This window comes from Odontesthes bonariensis, chromosome 17, assembly GCF_027942865.1.
Source record: "Odontesthes bonariensis isolate fOdoBon6 chromosome 17, fOdoBon6.hap1, whole genome shotgun sequence".
In the NCBI taxonomy this organism is placed as follows: Eukaryota; Metazoa; Chordata; class Actinopteri; order Atheriniformes; family Atherinopsidae; genus Odontesthes; species Odontesthes bonariensis.
The window spans coordinates 35417523-35441941 of record NC_134522.1 but is presented as its reverse complement, the minus strand read 5'-3'; the positions used below and the strand labels follow the sequence as shown (position 1 = coordinate 35441941).

The following is a 24419-nucleotide window of genomic DNA, read 5'->3' as shown; positions in this document are numbered from 1 at the left end:
AATGGAAAATGGTGTGTCACACAGCACAGAGTCAAACTATCAACACCAGATTTAAACTTATACAGGATAAATGGATTATGCGTACATATATGACTCCTTCCCTTTTGCACCGCTTCAACAACAATAACCCTGACCTCTGCATTAAGTGTTGTCTAGAGGAGGGCACACTTTATCATTGTCTGTGGAACTGCCCTAAAATTAAGGAATTTTGGGATAAGGTAATAGAACGAGTCTCTGACATTAGCTCCATTTGATTGCCTGTCTGTCCTAAGTTGTTCATTCTTGGACTTGTCCCAACAGACTTAAGATTGTCTAATGCAGATAAAAAGATGGTCTATATGTGCTCATTACAAGCTAAATACTGTATTGCCACCTCATGGAAAGCTATGGAGGCACCTTCTGTCAATGTTTGGTTCAAGACCCTCTCCAACACTCTGGCCATGGAAAAATTGACTTATGCTAAAAAGGGGAAGCTACAGAGTTTCTACAAAATATGGCAACAATTTACTGACTTTTTGGAAAGCCAGCAAGATGTACAAGAGGCATAGGCTGTATATTTGAGAGGCGTCTGGCTGCAGACCTGCACTGTCAGGACCCATGACCTGCACTGTCAGGACCCTTAGTTGGAGACATGCACTGTGACGTCACCTGCACTGTGAGGACCCGAAGCGACAAGCGAGGAGCACGTATTTTTCGTTCCCCATTTGAACTGTGGAGACGACGAGGTGAGTAAAAGTCGAGTGAAAACAACTTTCTTTCATACGAAGAAACAGAAACAGTCTTTATTCACCTTAACGTTACGTTGCACACTATATACTCTAAAGTTATATTAATTTTAAAGAATCAGGGTTTTTTTAAACTTTTGGCTAGTCTTCAGCGTTGTAATCGTATCGATAGTGCTCACTTAAATGTGCCATTTTTCGTATCGATAGTGCTGACTTGTTTAATTTTGTTTGACTTATTACGACATTATTTGTCTCTTACAGATGCATATTTCAATAACTATATACTGTAAAGTTATATTAATTTTAAAGAATCAGGTTTTTTTACTTTTGGCTAGTCTTTAGAGTTGTTATCGTATCGATAGTGCTCACTTAAATGCGCCATTTTTATATATATATATATATATATATATATATATATATATATATATATATATATATATATATATATATATATATATATATATATATATATAATTTAGTTTTACTTATTACGACATTATTTGTCTCTTACAGATGCATATTTCAATAACAACCGCCGGCACTACGCCCAAAATGGAACGCTGCACGTCATGTTGCAAACTGTTTCACTGCCCTCTGTGCCTACAATTTAAACCAGCAAAATTGTCCAAGCTGCAGAGCCACTTAGAGGCACATACAAAAGGTGGCATTTTATTTAAAGGTAAGCATAAGGTATTTGTCTGTTTGTTTGTACTCATAAGTATTAGCCAACGCTACGCTACAAACTTCTGGCAGGTTGTGGTTTGGTTTGTAAAAGGGTAAAAGGAAAATAAAGGGAATGTAGGTTGCAGTGAAGAACATCTGACACCTCACTTTCTGTCTTTTAGAAACCTATCCCAGTCACTAAATCCTGGCAACTGGACAGAGAAAACTGGACTACAAATTCAGGTAAGAGTATAAAGTATGTATAATGCATGTATTCATATTAATAGTTGAGTACTCAGGAAGAAGAGCAGCAGGCAGAGGTCTCCAAGAGAGCCAGACTTGCTGATGTGGACACACCAGTGGAAGGCGTAAGCTTTTGCACAGTATCTATTGGTCAGATACTGTTGGTGTGGCAGCTATAGTACAGACATCTTTCTTTCTGTCTTTTCCATAGGACTCGGTTGAAGATCGCATTCTTCAAAATTGCAGACATGCAGCAGAGTAGGCTGAGGCCAACAAACCACTGTTGTCTGCCAGATTGGACCTGCCTGACGTTCTGGGCATCGGGGAAGAGGAACAGGCAGAGGCTGCTCTACAGTATGGGAGGTTGTGGAACGAAGAACTGGACGAGGATGAAAGAGAAGCGATCCTGGAGCCTTTCAAAATGATATTTCACAATATTAACGACATGCTGATATTTTGTGAACAGGTAGTCGACAAAAACAAAGATTTTTTGTCATATTGTGAATGTTTGACTGAATAAACACTACAGAACATTTGATCATGTTGTGACTTGGTGTGCTTTTTATGTTTTCTCATTGATCCCTTAATAATTTGACTAAGATTATACTGTAGATATCAAGAGTTAGGGTACTATTTAGTGGTACTAAGGTGTTCCAGCAGCCCTCTCTCTCTCTCTCTATCTCTTACTTTTTCTCTCTCTCTCTCTGCCCCATTTTCTTGTATGCTTATGTGTTTGTCTATGCGTCAACTGTCTAGTGTCATTTGTGTATATTTGTGTGACAAAAAAAAAAAAAAAGTTTATATGGTGGTATGTTGAAATATAATGGAAAATAACTGTAGTCGTGTATGGGCATACACTGTGAACTGGAGGAAGAGAAAGAAGAAAGGGAAAAAAAAAATATATATATATATATATATATATTTTGATGATGATGATGAAATTGTATATGTTGTACAAGTCTACCAATAAACAAAGTAACAAAAAAAAAGAACATAATTGGCATAGACATAGAACCAAACATGAAATTTATGGTGGTTAAGGATAAAAATACAGAATAATACAACAGAAAAACTAATTGAAACAAATATATATATAAAGACCAGTGCGATAAAGTCAACATGAAATGATAATGAAATAGCAGTGACTTACTCTATAGTACACAATAAAATGTACAGTATAGGCCTATGGCATCTTGTGAGATGTTGGCTTATGAATATGAGCCTAAGAGAAAATGTGTGCAGTGACCAAACAAAAGTTTACAATACAAATAAAAACAATAGACCGGGAATTGATAGATTTTATGTCGTACTGTTAACTAATTAATTCATTTGTGAGGACCTCTTGAAAAATATAGCGTTTAAAATCGTTTAAAAATACGTGCTTCCGATACACACGCTTTTATTTTGAAAGGCTTCGAATCAACTTCCGGTCCTCACAGTGCACTTCCGGTCCTCACAGTGCAGGTGACGGTCTCCAACAGGGTCCTGACAGTGCAGGTCTGCAGCCAGACTCTCTTGGTATATTTCAACTTTTTGATTGTATTGTAAGAGGGTTTTCTTTAATGTTGTTTTGTATATATTTTTGTATTAAAAAATGTATTTTTCCTTCTATGATGCTAAAATATGTATATACGATCTATATTGTTGTAAAAGTTGGAAAAATTAAATAAATAAAATTATAAAAAAAAAAATAAAAAAAAGATGAACATAGTACCTAAATATCTATATCTGTTCCAAGCTACACCTGTGTTTATACTACAATATTCTTTTAAGGCATTCAACTCGACGGCCTCTCCCTTAATTTGGAATAATAAATAAGGCACATAAGGAAAGAATTTATAGAAAGACCATAAACCTTAGGTGGTCTCTCCCTACCAAACCTTTGCTCATATTACAGGGCAGCAAATCTTAATGCTATCTCACTGGTTAAGGGGGTGGAATGGCACTGCCCCTGCATGGCTTCAGATTGCAGAAGCAACTTTCACTTTCTATTTTACTCTGTTCATCCTTTCCATCAATAATGATTAATATAAAAAGGAAGGCAACTATTACCCAGTCCCTACATATTTTGAAACAATTTTAAAAATGCATGGGTATCCACAACATTCACAAATGACCTTTTCCAGCCATCTCTGTGAGATAAGGGCATCCAGATCTGGTTAAGGTTCCTAGGAACCTTTGGCAGTTCCTATAACCTTTTCAGGAACGGGGCCGTTTTCTCCCGCATTCGGACATACAGGAACTCAGGACTCAGGACCACGGCCCTCAGTTCCTGGAACCATTTTAGCTCCTTCTCCTCAGCTGGGTCTGTTCTGGGTTCTATTGGAACACATCTTATGGAGGTGTTTGGTGGTCGGTAGCTCCGCCCCTTGTCATGTTGTCAGGCTGAAATGTTTCCTCATACGACACGGACACAACCTGCGCGTGTTTAATAAGTTAAACCTCCACGTGGTCTCCTTTGTCTGAGGCGCTCTGCTTCCTTCCTTCATGAAACCAAGAAGTACGGCCTGCGCTCCATCCTTCGTCTCCTGACTCTCTCTGTGAGCTCTTCCAGCCTCCATGTTAGACGCCCGATGTGATCCTCCATGATTAATATCACCATCATGCAGACCATGAACACGTTGGCCTCCCCGCTCTCCATGTTAGCTTCTTGGTGGTGTTTTTTCTTCTCTCCTTACTTTTACCGGGTTTTGTTTTGTTCTGTTTTGTTGTTGAATGTGGCGCTAAAGTAACACGTCACTGACGCAGACGGCTGCGTCGCATCAGCCCCTATCAGGTCCCGACTCATGTGGGAATGCAAACTGAAACAGTTCCTCTGGGGAAGGGCAGTTATCAGAACAAAATTCTAGGTGGACCGTTCTTAGAACGGCTCTGTCCGAATGCGGCCTTAGTTTCTATCACAATTCATTCTTTGTCCTCACTAACTCACGTGTTTTTCACAGCAGAGTCAAAGTAAAGCAGTTTGTTCTGACTCTGCCCTCAAGTGGCAACAACTTGCTTTAACATATAAATGTGTTTGTAAAGCCCTACGGAAGAATGTTTAGACCCGAAGAAGAAGGCCAAGCTGTCTGTGCCTATAGTCATACACATGTTCAGGGGTTCTGACATTGAGTTCTGATTCACTCACATTGCAAATGTCAGATCTTTGTGCTGCATTCAGATGTTCCAGTTTGTGTATTATATAAATATATCACATAAGGGTGACTGTCTCGAGGATTCTACATTACGATTTCTGTAAAAGAAAAACACCTAAAAAATGACCACACATGATGAATAGAATAGGATAATGCTTTACTTGTCCAGAAGAGGCAAAATTTGCATTACTACAACAGCGTACTTAAGAATAGACCAAAAACAGAAATACAGTCCTTAAATCAAGTATACAAAGACAAGATACAAAATAAAAAGTGTACACAAAAAGGTTATTGCACAATTGACTGTAATTTCAATGTTTTTCTGCTTTATGCTCTCAGTTCTGTGTGGTCTGGTAGGAGCAGTGCTGGATGTACAGTCGGTCACGGTGTCATGCTTGGGTGGAGAGATATTGTCCAGGAGTGATGATAGCTTGGCGAACATCCATTCAACAGACAGTTGATGCCACAACTGAACCGGAGGAAGTTCTGCTGGCAGCGGTGCACAAAGTCCTCGGGGTGGCAGCGTGCTGGGCTGAGCATCAGGTCTCAAGTGTAGCATCAGGTGTGGGGGGTGAACAGGAGCGGGGCGGAATGGTTCCTGGTCCACAAACTGTGGTCTTTCTGTGCTGTTGAAAAGCAGAAAAGTGATGGTCCACCCCTGTGTTCTCCAGATGTACTCCACTGTATTAACACAGTTGGTCTGTGCGGGACCTCGAGTTGATACCCTCTGGGCCTGTAGCCTTTTGCACCTTCATTTCCTATTGCTTGTTCTTCCCTTTTTTCTAAACTATATTTTCAGGGGTTTTTTGTGCACTTTAATCTCCTGCTGCTAATATTATTGTATACTGCTAATATGTTAATGTTTTATGTGGCTTGCCAAGGGACTGAAGATGGAGAGTAGCTCTGGCTATAATCTTGCATTTTTACATTTATATATTCATTAGTATGCACTGTCCCCAAAATAAACATGAGAGGGGCAGGACGATGCGGGGTGCTGGAAAGGGTGGGTGGGGGGGATATGGGGCTTATGGCAAGAGAAGCAGTGGGGCTGGCTGGCAGCTCAGTGGCATAAATAACTGGAGTCATATTAATATATATAATGTCTGCATGTAGATCTATAGTTTTTTTGTGTGTCCCAAACATATACAGACAAGATTTAAAGTTCTACAAGTGATTTTAGAACAAAAAATCCTGAAAGTCATCTCTAAGTTGTTCCAGTCTTCTCCGTATGATAAACCCATCCACCAATTGTTTACTGTATCCAGCAGTATTTGATTAGGAAGCCTATCATCAGGCATGGTGGGTATAAAAGTATTGGTTGATAATTGAATGTCCATCCATCCATCGCACCCCCTCAGTGTGTTGGCCGGTGCAGCGGACAGGAGGCTGCAGGCTCTGCTGCAGGTTCAGCAGGTTCTGCTACAGGCTCAGCTGCAGGCTCAGCTGCAGGTTCTGCTACAGGCTCAGCTGCAGGCTCAGCTGCAGGCTCAGCTGCAGGCTCAGCTGCAGGTTCAGCTGCAGGCTCAGCAGCCGGCTCAGCTGCAGGCTCAGCTACAGGTTCAGCTGCAGGCTCAGCAGCCGGCTCAGCTGCAGGCTCAGCTGCAGGTTCAGCTGCAGGCTCAGCAGCCGGCTCAGCTGCAGGCTCAGCAGCCGGCGCACATCCTGGATGCACCGCTCAGATTCAGAGGCGCAGGCGGCCAACACGCGCACCTCGACCACATGGATTACACAACACGCATGTTGTGATGGTAACAACAAGCTAGTAGCAGCTGGTCAACTCTGTTGAATGTTTCACTTCAGGTCGTGCAGCAAAGTAACGCTGGAAGAATGAATGACACAATAAAGCTTGATGACCCTGACAGGTCGTGGCTGACTCAAAGGCGACACCTCCTTACACATTCCTCTCCATCTGAGAGAGAAACTCCTCCCTCCGTCCTTCACCACTTCCATCCGGCTTCAGCGCACAGACTGGGAATGGATGCCCGCTCAGCTAAGAGCTCAGAAGGCTAGTTTTCAGCCGTTTGTCCCGGTGATGCTCCTCCCCAGCCGCGCTAGTTGACAAAACTTTTTTTGTGACAAAAATACGGTGGAGCAATTTAAAACGTATCCACAAAATATTTACAACCATATTTTTTGAGTTATTGATTTAAGGGAAGAAAAAGGAAATTTTTGTTGTATTATGTTCAGTTAGCGGCTCTCCGGCACGGAGCGGGGCTCGGCTTCTCACGGTGTTGGTACAACAAGGAAGCTCGCTAAACCAATAACAACATGCAGCTGTTGGAACAAAACCTAAATGGCCAATTGCGGTTTTCTATGGTGGTCTATTTCAACTCCCCTCTTACTGGACAACAAGACGAGCAGTGCTCGTCATTTCCCTCGTGGCGCCGCGTTCGTAACCACCAATAGCGATTTCACATGAGGTACATCCTATGGAAATCGGGGAAATGTTCCACCAATCAGATATCTGTATTATGACTATCGCTGTCACCACAGCCAATCACCTGTCAGGAAACCCACCTCGGGGCTCAACAGCTTGTTGTTCGTGTATCTCTTTGCAGCCCGAGCGAGAGAGGAAGCCGTCGCGGTCGCGAATGTAAGTATAAACCTTCATATTTTGTCCCGAACGATACTTTACGTTGACCGGGTACAATAATTGACAGACCGGTGACATAGAAGCGGGTGGATGTCAGTGGAGAGGCCAACCGGATTCTGTAGAAAGGGGTTGACTGTGAACTGAATGGCAGTGAAGAAATGTGAAGCTCCTGAGCCTTTGTGGAAGAGCCGCTTATTAAATAAATAACTTCCTAACAGCACTCGCTTCGTCCAATGTCACAGATTCGTAGATTGTCACTTTGTTTATATTCAGAACCAAATAAGAACTCATGTGGTCTTCAGTCAGGGTTACCCTGCTGCTGCCAGACTGCTAAAACCGCCGTGTGATCACAAACTAGCTAGTTGCGTCGCTTGTTAGCCTAATGGCTAAATGCCGCTTTGAACAGACGAGGGAGACGAAACCCGCCTGGTTCGCTGTCTGGTACAGTGGGTTGCGACGCGGTTGTGTAGCAGTGAGCCCACTGCCAGCAGCACGTCGCGGTTTTGATGGGAGCAGCCATGGTGAAGTTAGCTGGGCTAACTGCCACAGCGAGCTGTGATGGCGACGTGACTCAGTTGCTGTGGGAGCGGAGCGGGAAGTAAAAAGGCTCCTCTGCTGTCGCGCTGCAGTCGCTCTGTGCTCCACACAAACCCACCGACAGAGCCCCCCCAATGTCAGCTGGAATTGGGACTTCTCGTTCAGTGAAAGTAGATGTTGCTAGCTAAGTTGGTGGGAGCTGTAACACATATCTGCTCTGATCCAGGCAGAGGAGGAGGGGGAGCTCAGCCAGCAAAGAATGCCGAAGCTAACAGAAGTGCGTGGCTAGTTTGTTAGCTTAACATAGCTCAAAACGTTACACTTTCGGGTCAGTTAGACTCTGTCCCATCTATCCTCATTGGCATCGCCAGCTCTATTAATCCCATCTTTAACCCTGATTTTGTCTTTCAGTGATCCAAAGTATTTCGAGCTGGACTCCTTAGAATAGAAGGAAAGATGAAGGTAAGTGCTCTGCTACACAAACTGAACACTTTAAGCTCTCTGTCTACATTACGATGAGAGATTCTGTTGGAACTAGCTTCTGATCACTCACACTGGGCCCTGATTGCCTAATGCCGGTATTCTTCAAGATCAGAACCTCATCTCCAGTTTGATTTTACATGGCAGGCTTCAGCTCTGGTGTTATAGTGATAGGCCACTGTTTTCATCTGTGAGCACAAAATAAGATTAGGTTCAGCACTTAAATCAGTCTTTATTACAAATATGTGAAGGTCAGCCAATAATAAAAATTATACTATTATTCCTCATCTGTAGTTTGGAGTCTCCACCCCAGGATCAACAATAAAAATGGTACATTTACCTCCTCACTGGGCTTACAACCTGGAGTTAAAATGCATATCTGGGACAACAACCTTGAATTTATTTTGAAGTAAACAAGAAAGGATACAAAAAAACTCTCTTAGGGGTTTTCTTTATCATCTAGCCACTGGGAGTTTTGTCCATTTTTCTAAGCAAAACTCCATGAGTTATGCCACAGATTCTCAGATGGAGCGAGGTCCAGACTGCTTCGGCTCATCGTCGTATTTCCTTCCCTGTTTCATATCTTTAAAAGACTGAAACAGGTCTTCTTCAAGAATCTCCCTGTATTTAGCACCATTCCCTTTTTCTATCCACAACCTTGATAATGAAAAACACCGCCACAGCATGATGCTGCCACCACCATGCTTCTCTGTGGGGATGCTATTCTTGGAGCAATGTACCACCAGACACGATGTTTTCCTTGATGGCCAAAATGTTCATTTTCAGTGTAGTTTTAGTCTTATGTGACGTTCTTCCATGTGTCTCATACAAGCTGTTAGGCGAACTCTAAATGCTTGTTTCAGTAAACACTCTTCAGTAAAGCAGAGCTCTGTGAATAGTGCAGCTTACAGTGGTTCTTTGATGAGATACACACCTGCTGTCATGTTATTTCCATTTGAAATGTTTGAAATAGTTATTTTTACATTTCACTTCACCAATTTAGACTATTTTGTGTAGGTCCATTACATAAAACCTTGGGGGGGCCAAACTATCAGAATTACAAGCTGTATGGCAAAAATGAATCAAACACCAATGGTGAGTACTTTTGCAGGCTACTGTAGCTCTAAATCATTTTGTTACTAAATTGGAAATGGAAGTTATTAATTGATATTAGGCTTCTGTTGAGCAGAGGAACAAAGCCTTCCTCAACAGTGAATTCTTGCTAAAAAGTAATAATGCCGGACCAGCTCTTCACTTTCTGTCAGTCTTGATAAAACAGGGTTAGTAAATAAGCAGCCTCCCTGCTAACTGCATTCGGTTGCAGAGATGTTCGTATGGTCACACTTGGTCAAGTTTAAATGATCAAATCCTTTTTTTCTTTGTCTGAAAACGATGCATACATTCTCAGTTTCAGCACACTGTGTCAGTGACCGGCCTCTCCACACGGGGCCGTGCCCGGCACACAGCTTTTATGCCCTTTACTCAGTGTCTGAAGCTTCCACAGTAAATGTCACTTGAAGATGTGAACTAAACGTTGTGTCTGGTGATCAGGTCAGTCTGCAGCAGTTTTCATGTATGAAAGTGGAGAATGTGCTGTAGCTGTGACGTATAGTAAAAATTTAGCTGCAAAGGGTCCCAGTTTGGAATATTCCAGCGTGGTGTTTGTGCAGCACAGGGGAAGCAAGTAATGTTCTGGAATAGCACTTTTGAGTCCTCAAAGATGAATTGATTACCAAAAGAAGTGAAGACTTCCATCAGTCATCTTATGGATTTCAGCTTAAAGAATCACTACCCTCTCTTGCTGGGAATCAAAATGATTCTGTTTACCTGTCCTTGTTGTAATGGAACTGAAAGTTTGTCCGACTGAAGACTTTTCTGACCAATATGTTTTGTGGAGGGTGTTCATTATATTGATTAGGAACGACATTTAAGGGATAGTTTGCCTCTTTTGACATGAAGCTGTATGACATCCCATATCAGCAACATCATTTCTGAACATCTTCTTACCCCCTGCTGCGTCCTGTGAGCAGAGTTCCAGCCTCGTTTTGGTGTTGATGAAGGTAGTCCGGCTAGTTGGCTGGGGTTTAAAAAAATAAAGCGTTTATGCTTTTCAAAACAATATGCGTTCAAAAGAGTAATACATTTGCATCACAAAATGGTTCTCCAGGAAAAAGTCAGACCTCACAATCGCTTGGCCCTATTTTCTCTCCGTTCGTATCACTGCCTGCTGCCACCTGCTGACAGCCGCGCCTGTTACGGTGTTTGCTGCTCGGAAGCAGGGGACTGCTCGCTCTGCACTTCGCTCTGCACTTCACTCTGCACGGTCTACACAGCAGGCATCGTACATGCAAGGATAGCTGAATTCACTGCACAGAATTGTCTTTAAGTTGGACAGCAGAAACCCAGCGGAGGGGTGGAGGAAGAAGAGAAGGAACCATCCCGGAACGATGGGCCTCTGCACGGCATCTATCAAAAGTCCTGTATATACTAGTCCGAAAGACAGTACTGAGGCAGTAATCATGGCAGCTGTAGAACAGGCCCTCAGCACAACAACAAAAAGGCTGAGGTCTACCACATCACACAGGAGCCCAGGTGCAGGCTGTGCAAAGAGGCCTCCGAAACAGCCCAGCACCAGGCAGCAGGGGCAGATGGAGCAATTTCACGTGACAGCAACCTCAAAAAAAGGAACCCGAGAAGCTTGAAAAATACCAGGGTCTGAAGGAGGAAGTTTAAAGATGTGGTAAATGAAGGAAACAGTGGTTCCAGTGGTATTTGGAGCGCTCGGGGTCGTGACCCCTAAACTAGGAGAATGACTCCAGCAGATCCGGGAACAACATCAGAGATCTCTGTCCAGAAGAAGCAGTTCTAGGAACAGCTGAGATACTGCGTAGAACCCTCAAGCTCCCAGGCTCTGTCCATGGTTAACTCACAATCAAAAGCAAAATAATCACTCCTTTAACAAACGTTCTGAGATATTTTTTAATACTCATCAACATAGGAGCAGACCAATGTGCGTGCTTTATGCAAATGCATATTATATTTATCTACATATAATATGTCCTGACAAATACTGTCCAGAACATTCTTCAGGATTTTCAAAACAAATATGCTGAATGCTTTTCATGGCAAACTCCAGCCCAACAACAGAAAGTCATATTGACTTTCTTCATATAACAGTCTTTCACATGTTTCATGTTCAGAATGTAAGGCAATAATGGTACGCGTTGTAACTGTCTAAGCTTGCTGTAGGTAGAGTTATCCAGGCGTCTCCAGCAGACTGCTCAGCCTGCTCTGCGTCTGGCAGGAAGGAGTGGGGCTCTCTGCATCAGCCGTGTGCTTCGCTACCCCCGTGATGTACAGCAGATAACTTTGGTTTTGAAGATGAACTTACCATTCAAAAGACCATTTTCTTAATCTATTTTAGCTTGTCATCCTCAATATTAGGCTACATCCCACACCGAGGCTCGCATCGCAGAACGTGCCGATGCATGTATAATTTTACTTAAAAATGAGTGGTGTTAATATGAATTTTTGTTCATTCATTATTAACATGTAGTTTTCACAGCTCTAATGCAAACATTTGTGCGTGTAAAAAGAAACTCTTCACTTGCCCTTGTTGTGGGTGGTACCCATCTTTCTGGCTCGGGTCCTCCACCAGAGCAGCATCTTAATATATGTGGACACACCAGCTCACACAGTCTGCATACACGTGGTGGAAAAGGGGTAGAATCCAGATGAAAGATGCAGTATAATACCCTGAATCTGTGATTGGTGAGCCAGAGTGCGTTTCAGAGAACGGTCATTGGGGCTGACATGAAGAGAAATGGTTGTGCCCCTGCACTCCAGATGTTCCATGCACAGCTGAGTTGAGCTACTTTAACGGCTCGATTTGGCCATTTTATTAGACCACCATTCTTGTGCCAGTACAATTGCAGGGGAGTACACTGAATACACTTTAAAAGTCTGGTTTTTGTCAGGCTAACACAATCCACTTGGCAGTGGGGTCTGAATTGGTATTAACCCTGGCTCCATCCTGCTGCAGTGCAAGCTGATTCAGTTTATTTTTCCCGTCTTTGTGTGTTTCAGGCAGCAGACGAGCCTGCCTACCTGCCGGTGGGGACGGACGTCAGCGCCAAGTACAGAGGGGCCTTCTGCGAAGCCAAGATCAAGACTGTTAAACGCATGGTGAAGGTCAAGGTAAGGCCTGCACCGAGGAGGCGTGGCCTTGGACATGCTGTCGGTCTCCTCCTGAGTTCATGATGTGTTCTGAAGCTTGCTCACCATGAATTCATGTCAGACATAAGACATTAGCTTTGTCTGCCTCCTCTGTTTTCCATCTGTCTTCATCTTACTTTGTGAGTCTGTAGCAAGAGAGGACCGACTCTGCCTCCCAAAAGTTGTTTCATAAATGGCTTTTCACATCATGTACAAAAACAGAACCCCAGCCACAGCAGAGGAAAGATCTGTACAACCCACAGGAGGGGGCGGTAAACATGCATACATGATCTGTTACAGTCATTCTTTCATTTGCTCTGTATCCATGTTGGTCCACAGTTTGTTCTCTGCAGACCACACTTTTCTTTAAGGACTGTAAATCTTGTTTTCATGAAGTTGTAGAAACATCAGAAGACATTTACTGTTGAGCTCTTTTTCAATGGGGAAAACCCTCCACCCACTAACGTCAGGCCTTGTGTTTTATCAGGCCTCTGTGCTGCATCTTAAGACTCTACAGTAGTCAGTTTGTTTGTTTTTTTAACGGATCCAACTCGTTATTGACAGGGACCAGATGCAAAGGCTGATTTTCAGTGAAGATGCACAGTAGGGGCTACAGGAGAGGAAATGGCTCCCTGTTTACCGGCGGTGTCGGCTCACATTGAGGTTCAGTTCTGCAGCTTACTCCCACTCCCACTATATGAGCTGATGTCCACACTACAGGCTCAAACAATGCACTAACATATACTTAGTTAAAGGTAGGGTAGGAGATCCTGGATTTTGAGTCCAGCGAAGCTGCATTTTGAAAATACACAGGTAAAAAGTCCCAACCCTTTTCTTCACTTTTCCCCCGAAGGCACGCCTCTAGAGTACATGAACGCGCACGAGCACGAAGGTGCACGAGCGCTGTTCTGACAGCAAGCATCGATCGTTGCCGTATTTAGTTTATGCTAACTATACGTTTAATAATGCTAGGTGCTAGCCAAGCTGGCTCTAGTTTAGCTTCCTGCCAAGCTTTGTTCACGGAGCAGGGTACGCGCACAGGGGGAAGGAGGGGGAAGGAGGGGGAGGGAGGAGCAGATTGCAGTTTGATAGACGGCATCAGTATCCAATCATTGTGAACGGTCCGTTCACAATGATTGGATACTGTTTTTCCTAGATTGTACGTTCTAGAGGCCACTAAAACTTTTCATATTTGTGTCAAAACTTTTAATTAATTGGTTGCAATGAGGGTGTGAAGAGTATTTCAAGCAATATGTAAAAAAATGTTCCAGAAAAAGATCCCCTACCCCGCCTTTAATACGTCAGAGTTTTAAACCTTTTTCTAAAAACACTACTTTTGGTGTGAAAGCTGTAGTCGTGCAGCTGTTGCAGAGGAGTGGAGATCAGAACAGGTTCATATAAATATAGTACGGATTATTTTGGGTTGGAGGTAATAAAGGGTCTGTAGAGTGTTCTGGCCGATTCCAAAGGTGTCGGGTTTCTGGAGGTGTGGTGCTTGCTGGCATCTCCTGAGAATTTGTCAAAGATGGTGCCCTGGTATTTACACACCTACATTATCTTTACAGTCCTCCCATGGATTGAGCTGATGGCTGCAACAGCCAACTCCCTCTGCTTGTTAGAGAAGGTCGCCACCATCTCTTTGGTGGTATCCATGTTTAACTCCAGGGAGGAGTAACCACTCCACATGCCCATCAAAGACCGAGCTGAGGTGGTGCCAGGGTCCTGAGAGCAGGGAGAGGAGAACTGGGCCATCAGCATACTGGACCAGATGGCAGTCTGGGTGCCGGACCATGTAGAAGATGAAGAGCAGAGGCGAGGGGACACAGCGCTGGGGGGAGCCAGCAGAGATGAAGGTGATCTCAGAGACCAGCATTCTCTGTGGCCTGTTAGGAAGGAAGTCGGTGATCACAGTTTATCCAGCAGGAAGCGTGTGGTGAGTTCTCTGCTCGGATGTGTATGCAGAGGAGAGATCTGCTAACATGGGTCTGCCTGTGGTGTCGGGCTTCTCCAGGTGCTTGGGTACAGTGTCAGGAAGGAATGTTTTCACATCATCAACCCCCCTGCCCACCCAGTAAACTGGAGAGGGTCCATCACTTGGTCTGTTGTTTTTTTCTGATCCTCTCCAAAGCCTTCATCACAAGGTGAGAGCCCCAGGCCTGAGGTCATTCAGGGTCTTACATGGCTCCTCTCGGGATGGGGACCACTGGAGTGCTTCCACAGCTGGGGGGCTGTGCCGCTGTCCATGGGTCTTTGAAACAGGAGCCATCTGGAGGGCTCTCACAACTCCTCTGTTTTGAGAGTTTTTCTTCTACTGGGCATGAGGAAGAAGATCATTTCTGTTCATGTGTGGAGTGGAGGTCATTGGGGAGGGCTGCTGCCTGCCACCTGGATAGTCCTGTGAGTGGAGGAAGCCGAGTTCATGGCAGCCATGTCCTTAATCCCCAGCCAAACTGAGCCTGCTCCAGTGTGTGAGTTTTTCTTCCGTCTTGTTTTTGGAGTTCAGCTTGGGATGTTTTCTGGCCCCCTTTACCTCTGGGTTAACCTGTAACTTTTCCACTTAGTGCCAGTTAAATAAATTCTCTTCTTTTTATTGAGAATTTCTTCTTCGGTTCTTCAGGCTTTATTGTTGGGAAAGATGTTTGTCTTCTTTGTGGGAATGATGTTGTCCACACAGAAGGAGCTGTATGAGGACACTGTATCCACATGCTCACTGATGCTGCTGGAGGGAGCAGGAAGGTTCTCCCAGTCTGGAGCATCCCTGCAGAGCCCTAACGCTGTCAGTAGTCCACTGCTTGGTGTGTTTGATGACCTTCTCTGTCCTCCTGACCGGGATGTAGGCTGGTGCCAGCAGGATGGTCAGCAGAGTATTATATTTATATGAATCTGGCACAGTTCTGTAACATTTATCCAGAGTCTGTGGACAGGTGACATACTGTTGAAATCCTTTTTGTGACTTTTCAGGTGAGCAATGATTGAAGTCACCCAGGATGAATTTAGGAGCATCAGGGGAAATGAGTCTGAGTTTGTTAAGTGTTCTACAGCTCTATGTCTGTAGGTGCCTTTGCTCTCAGGTGAATATAAACCAGAAGGAGAAAGAGCTGAGTGAATTCTCTGGATAGATAAAAAGGGCCCAGGGAGACGACAAGAAGTTTGATGTCACACCACCTCTCTGATGCGGCCGCAGAGCACCAGCATGTGTTTCCATAGACACGCACTCTGCCGCCATGTTGTTTCACAGTTAGCTCTGTGTCTCAATCAGGTCTCACGAGGGTGTGAAGCAGTCTCTGCGTACCATGTTATCAGTTCTTGTTTAGCCAAGTTCCAGTGAATGTCAGAATAGAAGCAGTTCTATGTTCATGCATGTGGCTAGCTTGCAGCTCGTCTGTCTTGTGCTGTAAAGAGCGTACCTTTGCTAGGATGATTGAGGTGATTCATTAACATTTCTCCCTCTTTGGCCTGGCTTTTCTCTCCTCTCCTGGTTGCCTTCTTCTTGCCATCGGTTGTTTCCTCGACAAACATGCCTGTGCAAACGGCTTGTTGTGAGATGAGGAAAGTCGGTACGTTTCTGTCCAGGTGGCGCATTAGACATGTGATTCCTGGCATATTTACTTTTCTGGGGCATCTTTAGCTTTAAGTGATTATTGACACGTATAATCTTGATCACTCTGACAGGTTGCTGTTTAAAGGCGATGCCTCTTCACACCAGTGTTGGGTGAAGGAGCTCTGTAATACTGTAGCTTTGTTGAAGAATGTTTTTAATGGTGACTAAATTCTTTAATTAAAGACAACATGATAAATGCCAAAATCTTTGCTCGTTGATAGAGGAACAACAAATACGGGGGGGGGGGGGGTGTCTCTCTACCCCTGAGTTTAGTTGCCAGCAGACTTGCAAGTTGATTGTAGGCCGAGAGGATGCTGCCCCTTATAGAGTATGGCAACCCGACCGAAGCCCGACGGGCCCGGTCGGAACCCGCCGGGCCGGACTCGGACAAAAAATTAGAATGTCTTGTCGGACTCGGGTCGGGCTCGAAAGCAAGCAGACATCGTGAAAATTATAAACAGCCAGAGGACAGGTTTCAGTTCATTGCAAACGTGAGTTTTTGTGATAAACATAAATAATTGAATATGCATAAATGAAAATGTTGGTAGGCTATTCGTGCCTCATGCAATGCAGCATGCATCTGTGTGCATCTGTGGTCTGTGCATGCTCGGTGCGCACGCACGCATATCGAACATTCGAACAACTTTACATTAAACACGTGCGATCAGTGCAGCCGAGCTCAGTTGGCTGGAAGCGCTATGAAGTACATTAAAAGAAAAATAGCTTCTGGAGAACTGAAAGTCGTGGGAAATAAGAATGTTTCTACTGTTTCATTAGTCAACTTTTTTTTTCTCTCTGTATTGAGTTGAATGGGTGTTTATTCTGGTCGAAGAGTGCTTGTGCATTTGTTATGGTGCACCGCCAGTAATGTGTATGTTTTATAATGGATTATGGTGGATAATGGTGCGCTGTCACCAATGTGTATTTACTGATTAGGGTGCGCCGTCTTGCGTTGGTCACTGATCTCGGGCTTCCGGCGGGCTCGGACACAAATATTTTAATTAATCTCGGGCTCGAGTCGGATTTGAGAACTTTTCTGTCGGTTGAGGGCCGGGCTCGGACAGAAAAATCTGGCCCGAGCCAGGCTCTAGCCCCTTACATGATCCAATCCCAGGTAAACAAACTTACTCCACACACTGAGATCAGATTAGTTTCCCCCCTTTCCGATCACTGGTTCAGGGCTGGTGCTCGGGCATGTTCTAACCAAAGCAGTTCATCACACAGCCACATCATTAGGACCCTTTAAAGGTCTCTGCCAGTACGTGTCCACCCATCCCTGGAGCACATTGAGTTCCTGTAGCAGACGGTCTGCACATGGAGGCGGTTGTAACGTTTTCCTTCAAATTGTTGTCATGATATCACCGGCCTAGTTCATTGATGCTATTTTAAACAGTGGTTTTGAGCCAACAACTGTTGTCAAAGCTGACTGACTTTATGAACAGCACTGCAAGCAGGATTTAAAGACGTCCTTTCAGTGTAATGTTTCATAAACACCTGACCGTGTGGGTTAGCATCATTGCAAAGGTTGTCTGTAACGTCGTGTGAAAACGATGCTTTATGCATCACATTGGACAGAGTTCCCAAAACACAGCTGAATTGTTACATAACCAAACCTAATGCATGCACCACATTTTGGACTTTGGCCTGTACACATGGTTTGCACACTATTAGATGAGCTATGGAGTCACCCCCTCGTTTGATCTGATTATTTTTGTTTTGGATCTTCTTACATTGTGTTTGGAAAGGTTTTGACACGTCCACAGGGATGTAACAGTCTGAAATGGAATGTCCACGAGTTCCTGTCGCAGGTGACTCTGAACTGAGCCACAGATTGCTTTCTTTCATCACTTTGTGGAAATAAATGAAGTCATGAGGCTGATTCCCATCTTTCCTCTTGCTTTGCATCTCCAGGTCTCTCTGAAAGGTGAGAGTACGTCCCAGGTGGTGCAGGATGACCAGGTCAAAGGGCCTCTGAGGGTAAGACAGGTCGTTACTGGAAGTTGTTGTCATGTTACGTCTTTAATGCAGTAATCTGATATTCAATCAAATCATTTCTTTCTGTGCCACCCAGATTTTCACATTGAAATAATTCTTTTGTTTGTATGCTCAATTTAATGGTACAGGTAGCAGCTTTTCATCTTAGCTTAGCATAAGGCCTGGAACGGGTCCAGCTTGAAATGAGTAGCTCCATAAAGCACTAGTTCTATAGAAAGCAGCTTGTACCCACAATGACTGACTGAAACATTAAATGAACTAAAAGGTGTTTTGTTTTAAGGAAGCAGTTTCTCAAATGCGATGAGGAGAATTGTTTGTCATATGATGTTAAACTAAGTATTAATCATTAAACTCAGTATGGAGCGGCTTGCACTGTTTCTGCATAGAAACTGTAATCCTGTTGATGCTGGATCCACTCTGAGTGTCTGTGTGCTTTAGGTGGGCTCGACTGTGGAGGTGAAGACCAACGAGGGATTATGTAGCGAGGCAGTCATCAATAAGCTGACAGATGCCAGCCTCTACACCGTGGGTGAGTCTGCCACTTTGTCCACTCTTAACTGCTTCCTGATGGTGATCAGGCCACATCACACGTCAAAGCTCCACCTCCTTTCCTGTGTCATCGTGGCCAGTGGTATCCTGAGGGTAACAGCCAACAGCTCACCCAGAGGATTTCTCATCAGTCAGACTGTTATAAAGTGAGGTTTGGGTTATGAAATAACTGGTTCTTCAACAAAAAGAAAATGGAAACACAAATTTGTCTACAGAAAACTCAAGAAGGTGAATTAGGATCCCTAGGTGCACTTGGTTCTAAACATCCAACAACTTGCAGCCAAAATAAGCTTTAAAAAACTTCTGCTGCTCTAATTGGCTCATTTTTAATTCCCTGCTGTATAGTCTTGTTTGGTCAGATTCAGTTCTCCAATGGCTTTATCCCCAGTAGTTTTACAGTAGTTAGATCTGTGATTAATGTAATGTGGGGTTCACGAGAGAGACGCTAGGCGTCCATTGTTCCGTCAACGCAAGCCGTATCCAACGCATTCAGTTCATTTTCAATGAAATCCGGCCGATCGTTGTCGCCGTGCTCGCAAAGCATGCTGGGATTCCGGCACGGCGAGCGGGGGACCGGCGGCACGTCAAAAAGTTGGGCTCGCTCGAAGTTTATGCAAATTTGCCCCGGCAGACGGAGTGCGTTACCCAATGACAGTAGACCATGTAGTTTTTTTTTCCCTTTGTTTATTCACCCCTGAACGTTTCGGGTATTGCTCATGTCATTGCTATTGCGGGCAAAATGAACAGCAGCAGTGGCCAGAATGGCTGTGCTAAAACGATTGTAGGAATAAACACACCTAAAACATCAGGCAATTGTGTGAGCATCTCCACTTTTGCAGTAAAGTAATGACCATCAAGGAATAGAGGTTCAATCCAGTGCATCAAATTCTTTCATGGACCCGCTCACTCTCCCTCCCCTTCCCATTCAGTCTCCCCTCACACTGGAAGTGGCTGTATTTTAACCCGACCCAAACTGTGCATACAGTGGTACGTTTGGGCTGTGGGACATGCACCTTGCTTTGGATCAACTGAAAATGTCTTGTGCTTGTCACTATAACTGATATGAATTTATTTCAATTTTCTGTGTTAGTGGGCTTTATTCGACAGAGGGTAGACAGGAAAGGGGGCATAGAGTGGGGGCCGGACTCAGACCCGGGCCTGCTGCGACCAGGATCCACAGCTGAGCTACGTGGTGCCCCAATTTCGATTTACTGCAGACTGGTAGACTGCAAAAAAAAGTTGTCGTAGATGATGTTAGTGACTTCAGTTCAATGAATGGGTTTTAGTTTCACACACCTAATGCCTTTAACCTGGTGAAAGAGATGCTCTGGTTCCAATTTGCTTGACCAGTTCAGATTTTTGAGTTCTGACTGATTCTGTTGCCAGATCCTTTCTGGGGGTCACCAGGTGATGGGTTTGTGAGTTAAAGTGTGCATGCAGGAGTTTTTTTTTTTTTTTTATTGGAAGCGCACACAGGAAAGTAAAATGAATATCCCTCTGGTGCTTTGTGCTACATTATCAAAGCAGCTAGTGCCAGTTCTGCTAGCTATCACAACGATCAACTATGGAAGGATGGCTTTTCAGGAAAAAGTATTCCAGATCAAGACTTGAGCCAACAAGAGAAATATCATGGTGGGTTACCTGAAAGTATGACAGCAGCACCATCAGCTGGAAAATGCGCGGTTCTGGGGCCGTTGCCCGAGGCCCGACTGCCCAACGAGCTTTGGAGGTATCGTGCTCACTTACTTCAGGATGGATTTCCATGTATAACTGAAACCAATGTGGAATATTCAGTGTGTTATTCTCTTCTGAGGTGCTGGCACATGACAGCTTAAAACCTGTTAAACTTTAAAGTCATTTGGATGTGAAACGCACTCCTAACAGCAATAGACCAGCTGAGTTTTTTTATGTAAGGAGGGGGAACTACAGAGCCAAAAGACGGTTGTGAACGACTGTCAGTCATTGCCAAGACCCTGAAAACTTCTTATGAAACGGTGGCTCAATCAAAAAAGCCCAACTCTATCACTGAGAGCCTCGGCTGCAATGACACCAGGTATGCATGGTGAGGAAATAGCAGACTCGAGACTGTTCCTCTTACTCAATGAGGCGGCGCGTTCGTGACATGACGATGATATTAAGAAGCACCTGATCAGCACAGCGGTGGATGATTTTCCCTGTAAATGGATGATTCGACATATCTGTCAGGTGACGCACAGCTGCTCAAATCTGTAAGCGATGGGTACGAGGGACAGCGCAAGTGAGCGCGTTGTGCATGTTCCTGGAGAGGATCTGCACGGGTCAATACATTTCAACAAGCTGAACACTGAGTTAGGAGAAGGATGTTTCCGTGCTTCCAGAGGGAGCAGGTGACATGCAGGGTACACCCCATCATCCACAGAGAGGCCCTGGCCAGCAAGAATGTTCTTTAAACAGCCAGTCGCACTGCTACGCTGGCATGCATTGCTACTATTTCACACACGGGGTCAGACGTGCTTTCTCGGCAGACTGATATATTGACAGACTGAACTGTGTGAGGAGGGTCGCGTCTTCCTGACCAGTTGTGGCGGTTCCCTTGCTGACCATCTGACCGACCCCAAGTGGGTTGCTAGCTTTGTATATTAGTCAGACATTTTTGACAGGCTAAATGATCTGAACCTGTCCCTGCAAGGCCCAAACACAAGCGTTCCTGCTCTTTCTAACATGGTAGCGGAGTTTTAAAGTAAGCTGGATCCATGGGCCTGGCGAGTCGAGGAGGGCAGTGTTGAAATGTTCCCTGATCTGGAGGACTTTTGTTACTACTACTCACCTCAGACACTTGCTTGACAGCTTCAGCAGATGCCTCCCCAAAGCCACACCAGAGCGCTACCACTTTCAGTCGATATGCGTCAGCTGCCGTCGGAGCTGGAAGATGTCCTGTTGGACTATTTTCTGACTGCACATGACTGCTCTCACAACGTGCACACTGGTGTGGAAGACAGTCAAGTATCCAGAGCTGCTGTGGTACTGCTTATTCCTTTCTGATCTAGATATTTTCTCGATATATTTACTTGTTAAAACACAGTTCATTAGAGGATTGTCTTCATGTAGCAGTGTGAAACATTAAACCAAGAACACAGTTAGTTTGTTCTGATAAGCAGGCCCAGCCATCCCACTGAAATGTGAATAATGAACAGATTGGTAAAAGAAAGCAACTCAAACAAAGCTGGCATAGCGGAGGGTATGGAATCTCATCTCTGTCAGACCGTTAACATTCCACTGGCTTGTTTGGTTTTCAGTGTGAAAGTGTGAAATAAAGCACTTTTTATCAGAGGCGAGTGGTTGGTGAAAAGCTGAATTCTTTTCAGCATCTGTCAGCCTGTGAAAGGAAACAGAAAGTAGCTGCCTGGAACGGCTCCAGCTTCAGTAGAGGTTGATGTTTAATTGCAAACACCAACTGGCTGAGGAGGAGGAGTGATGATGATGCTGAGAAATGGCTTCACTCTTTGAGCTGATGATATCTTATGATGTCACATCTTCTCTTGGCTGTCTGACCAATCCACTGCCAGTTTCGGCGAGGAGCCCAAACATTGGTGCAATTTCCCTAACATTGAAGGTGGCAGTAGTGGTGATGCTATGGATAATTCCATCTCTGAGTCAACAGGTTTTTATCATTTGGTGTAAAACAAACTTGGTTTTGTCTGGTGTAGCCTGGAGCTGGCAGGTCCATAAGTCTGTAAGTGACATATTTAATCCTACTTCAGTGTTGTTAACCTGTGCAGTGTTCTTACACTCACTGCAGGGGGAAAACAGCCCACTTGCTGTCTTCTTTCAGTTAGACTGTCATGAGATTTCAAAGGGAGATCATTAGATGGAAATGGACCGAGCAGTTTGAGAAGATCGCTCAGGGTTCAGTGGACTCGGGAGCTCTTGAGTGACAACGGGCCCTGAAAGGCCGTTTCTCGGTTTGCATTCCCACCACAGGTGTGGACACTGAGCAGCCTGCTGGTGGACAGTAAACGAGTCAAAAAAGCATTTGAAATTTTTCAGCTGCATATAGACTGGATAAACCCTAGGCTTGATGCTCTTCTCTGTTTGGTTTAGGTTGTTGGAGGCTCACGTTAAGAGCTGCTCATATGGGATACTCTTTAAAAAAAAAAAAAAAAAGAAGTCCCAGATGTTTGCCCTTATGTTGGGAAAAGCTCCGACTCAGCAAACACCCTATAGAAGCAGCTCTGTGAGCTATGATGGGCTCCAGTTACTGGTGTAAGAGCTATGGAAAGGTTCCTGCAGTCTGAAAACCTCTTGTTTGGTTTGACCTGTAAGGTTTAAGGTGTCCACAAGCAATTGTTGATATCAGCATGCAGTATTTGAAAAGGAAAATTAACCTTTCGATTTTTACACACATTCTAAATGAATATCTGGTCCTAACGGGTCTTACAATGAAGTTAGAATAACCTCAGTTAACAACAACACATTGCATGACTGTGCCATTATTTGTTAAACAAAAAGAGACCACAGAGGCAGTGAAAAAGTAAGTGAACCCTTCCTGCTTCCACAGGAACTCAGAGGGTGAGTAGCAGCCAGGAGCTGTTGATCAATGCTGTGATTAACTGATCATCAGTCAGTGTGAGCAGCTCTATAAAAGCAGAATTTCTGCAGCATTCAGGTGTGTGTTAACACAATGCCAAATGCACTGATCTTAGAGGTCAACCTGGGAAGGGTTATAAGGCCATTTCCAAACTATCTGGAGTCCATCATTCTACAGAGAGAAAGATTATTCACAAGTGGAAAACATTCAGGACAGCTGTCAATCTTCCCAGGAGTGGACGTCCCAGCATGGTCACCCCAAGGTCAGAAACCCAAGAGCTACATCTCAGACTCTGCAGGCCTCAGTTGGCATGTTAAAGGTTAAAGGTCACCCCAAGGTCAGAAACCCAAGAGCTACATCTCAGACTCTGCAGGCCTCAGTTAGCATGTTAAAGGTTAAAGGTCATGACAGCTGTCAAGCACGGTGGTGGAGGGCTGATGATCTGGGCTTGTTCTGCAGCCACAGGATCTGGGCACCTTGCAGTCATTGAGTCCACCATGAACTCTGGATACCAAAGTGTTCTAGAGTCAGATGTGAGGCCGTCTGTCCGACAGCTGAAGCTGGGCTGAAGCTGGGCTGAAGCTGGGCTGAAGCTGGGCTGAAGCTGGGCTGGGCCGAAGCTGGGCTGGGCCGAAGCTGGGCTGGGCCGAAGCTGGGCCGAAGCTGGGCAGAAGCTGAAGCTGGTTCATCAACAGGACAATGATGGCAGAGGCTCAACAGATGCCTCCCCTCAGTGCAAAACACACGACAGGCCACTTGTACTGTACCGACGTGCTTCTGTAATCTGTTGTTCAATGCCAGGGCAGGTTTTAATTAGGGCCGGCACAGTATATGTATTCAAACCGAACCGTCACGGTACGGGGGTCACGGTTCAGTACGCGCATTTCAACGCAGAATACACACGGTACGGAAGTTTTATGAACGCGGAACTGTTATTTTGCAAGAGTTTCCTTCAGGACCCATTTAAACACTGCCACATGCAAGCTCTGATTGGTCCGTAGAGATATACGCTTTCGGACAGAGTAGTTATAAGAACGCAGTTATCAGAACTGTCCTACTCGAATTTCGTTCTGATAACTGTCCTTCCCCAGCGGAGCTGTTTCAGTCTGCATTCGCA

At 44.5% G+C, this 24419-nt stretch overlaps 1 protein-coding gene and 1 long non-coding RNA gene across 2 annotated transcripts in view; both read left to right on the top strand.

The window, feature by feature from the left end:
• The first annotated feature begins 227 nt into the window (after positions 1 to 227).
• On the top strand, positions 228 to 2253 carry LOC142366213 (uncharacterized). Its single transcript, XR_012766745.1, has 3 exons — positions 228 to 725; positions 1571 to 1756; positions 1843 to 2253. It is a non-coding gene; the product is annotated as an uncharacterized LOC142366213 (long non-coding RNA).
• A 4930-nt stretch (positions 2254 to 7183) lies between these two features.
• Positions 7184 to 24419, top strand: part of arid4a (AT-rich interactive domain 4A) — a 58351-nt gene continuing 41115 nt past the window's right edge. Inside the window, exons 1-5 of the mRNA XM_075448371.1 lie at positions 7184 to 7358; positions 8307 to 8357; positions 12462 to 12572; positions 18103 to 18168; positions 18625 to 18715. Of these exons, the coding sequence (XP_075304486.1) occupies positions 8352 to 8357; positions 12462 to 12572; positions 18103 to 18168; positions 18625 to 18715 (274 nt within the window). The 5' untranslated portion in view covers positions 7184 to 7358; positions 8307 to 8351. The remainder of the gene's footprint in view (positions 7359 to 8306; positions 8358 to 12461; positions 12573 to 18102; positions 18169 to 18624; positions 18716 to 24419) is intronic.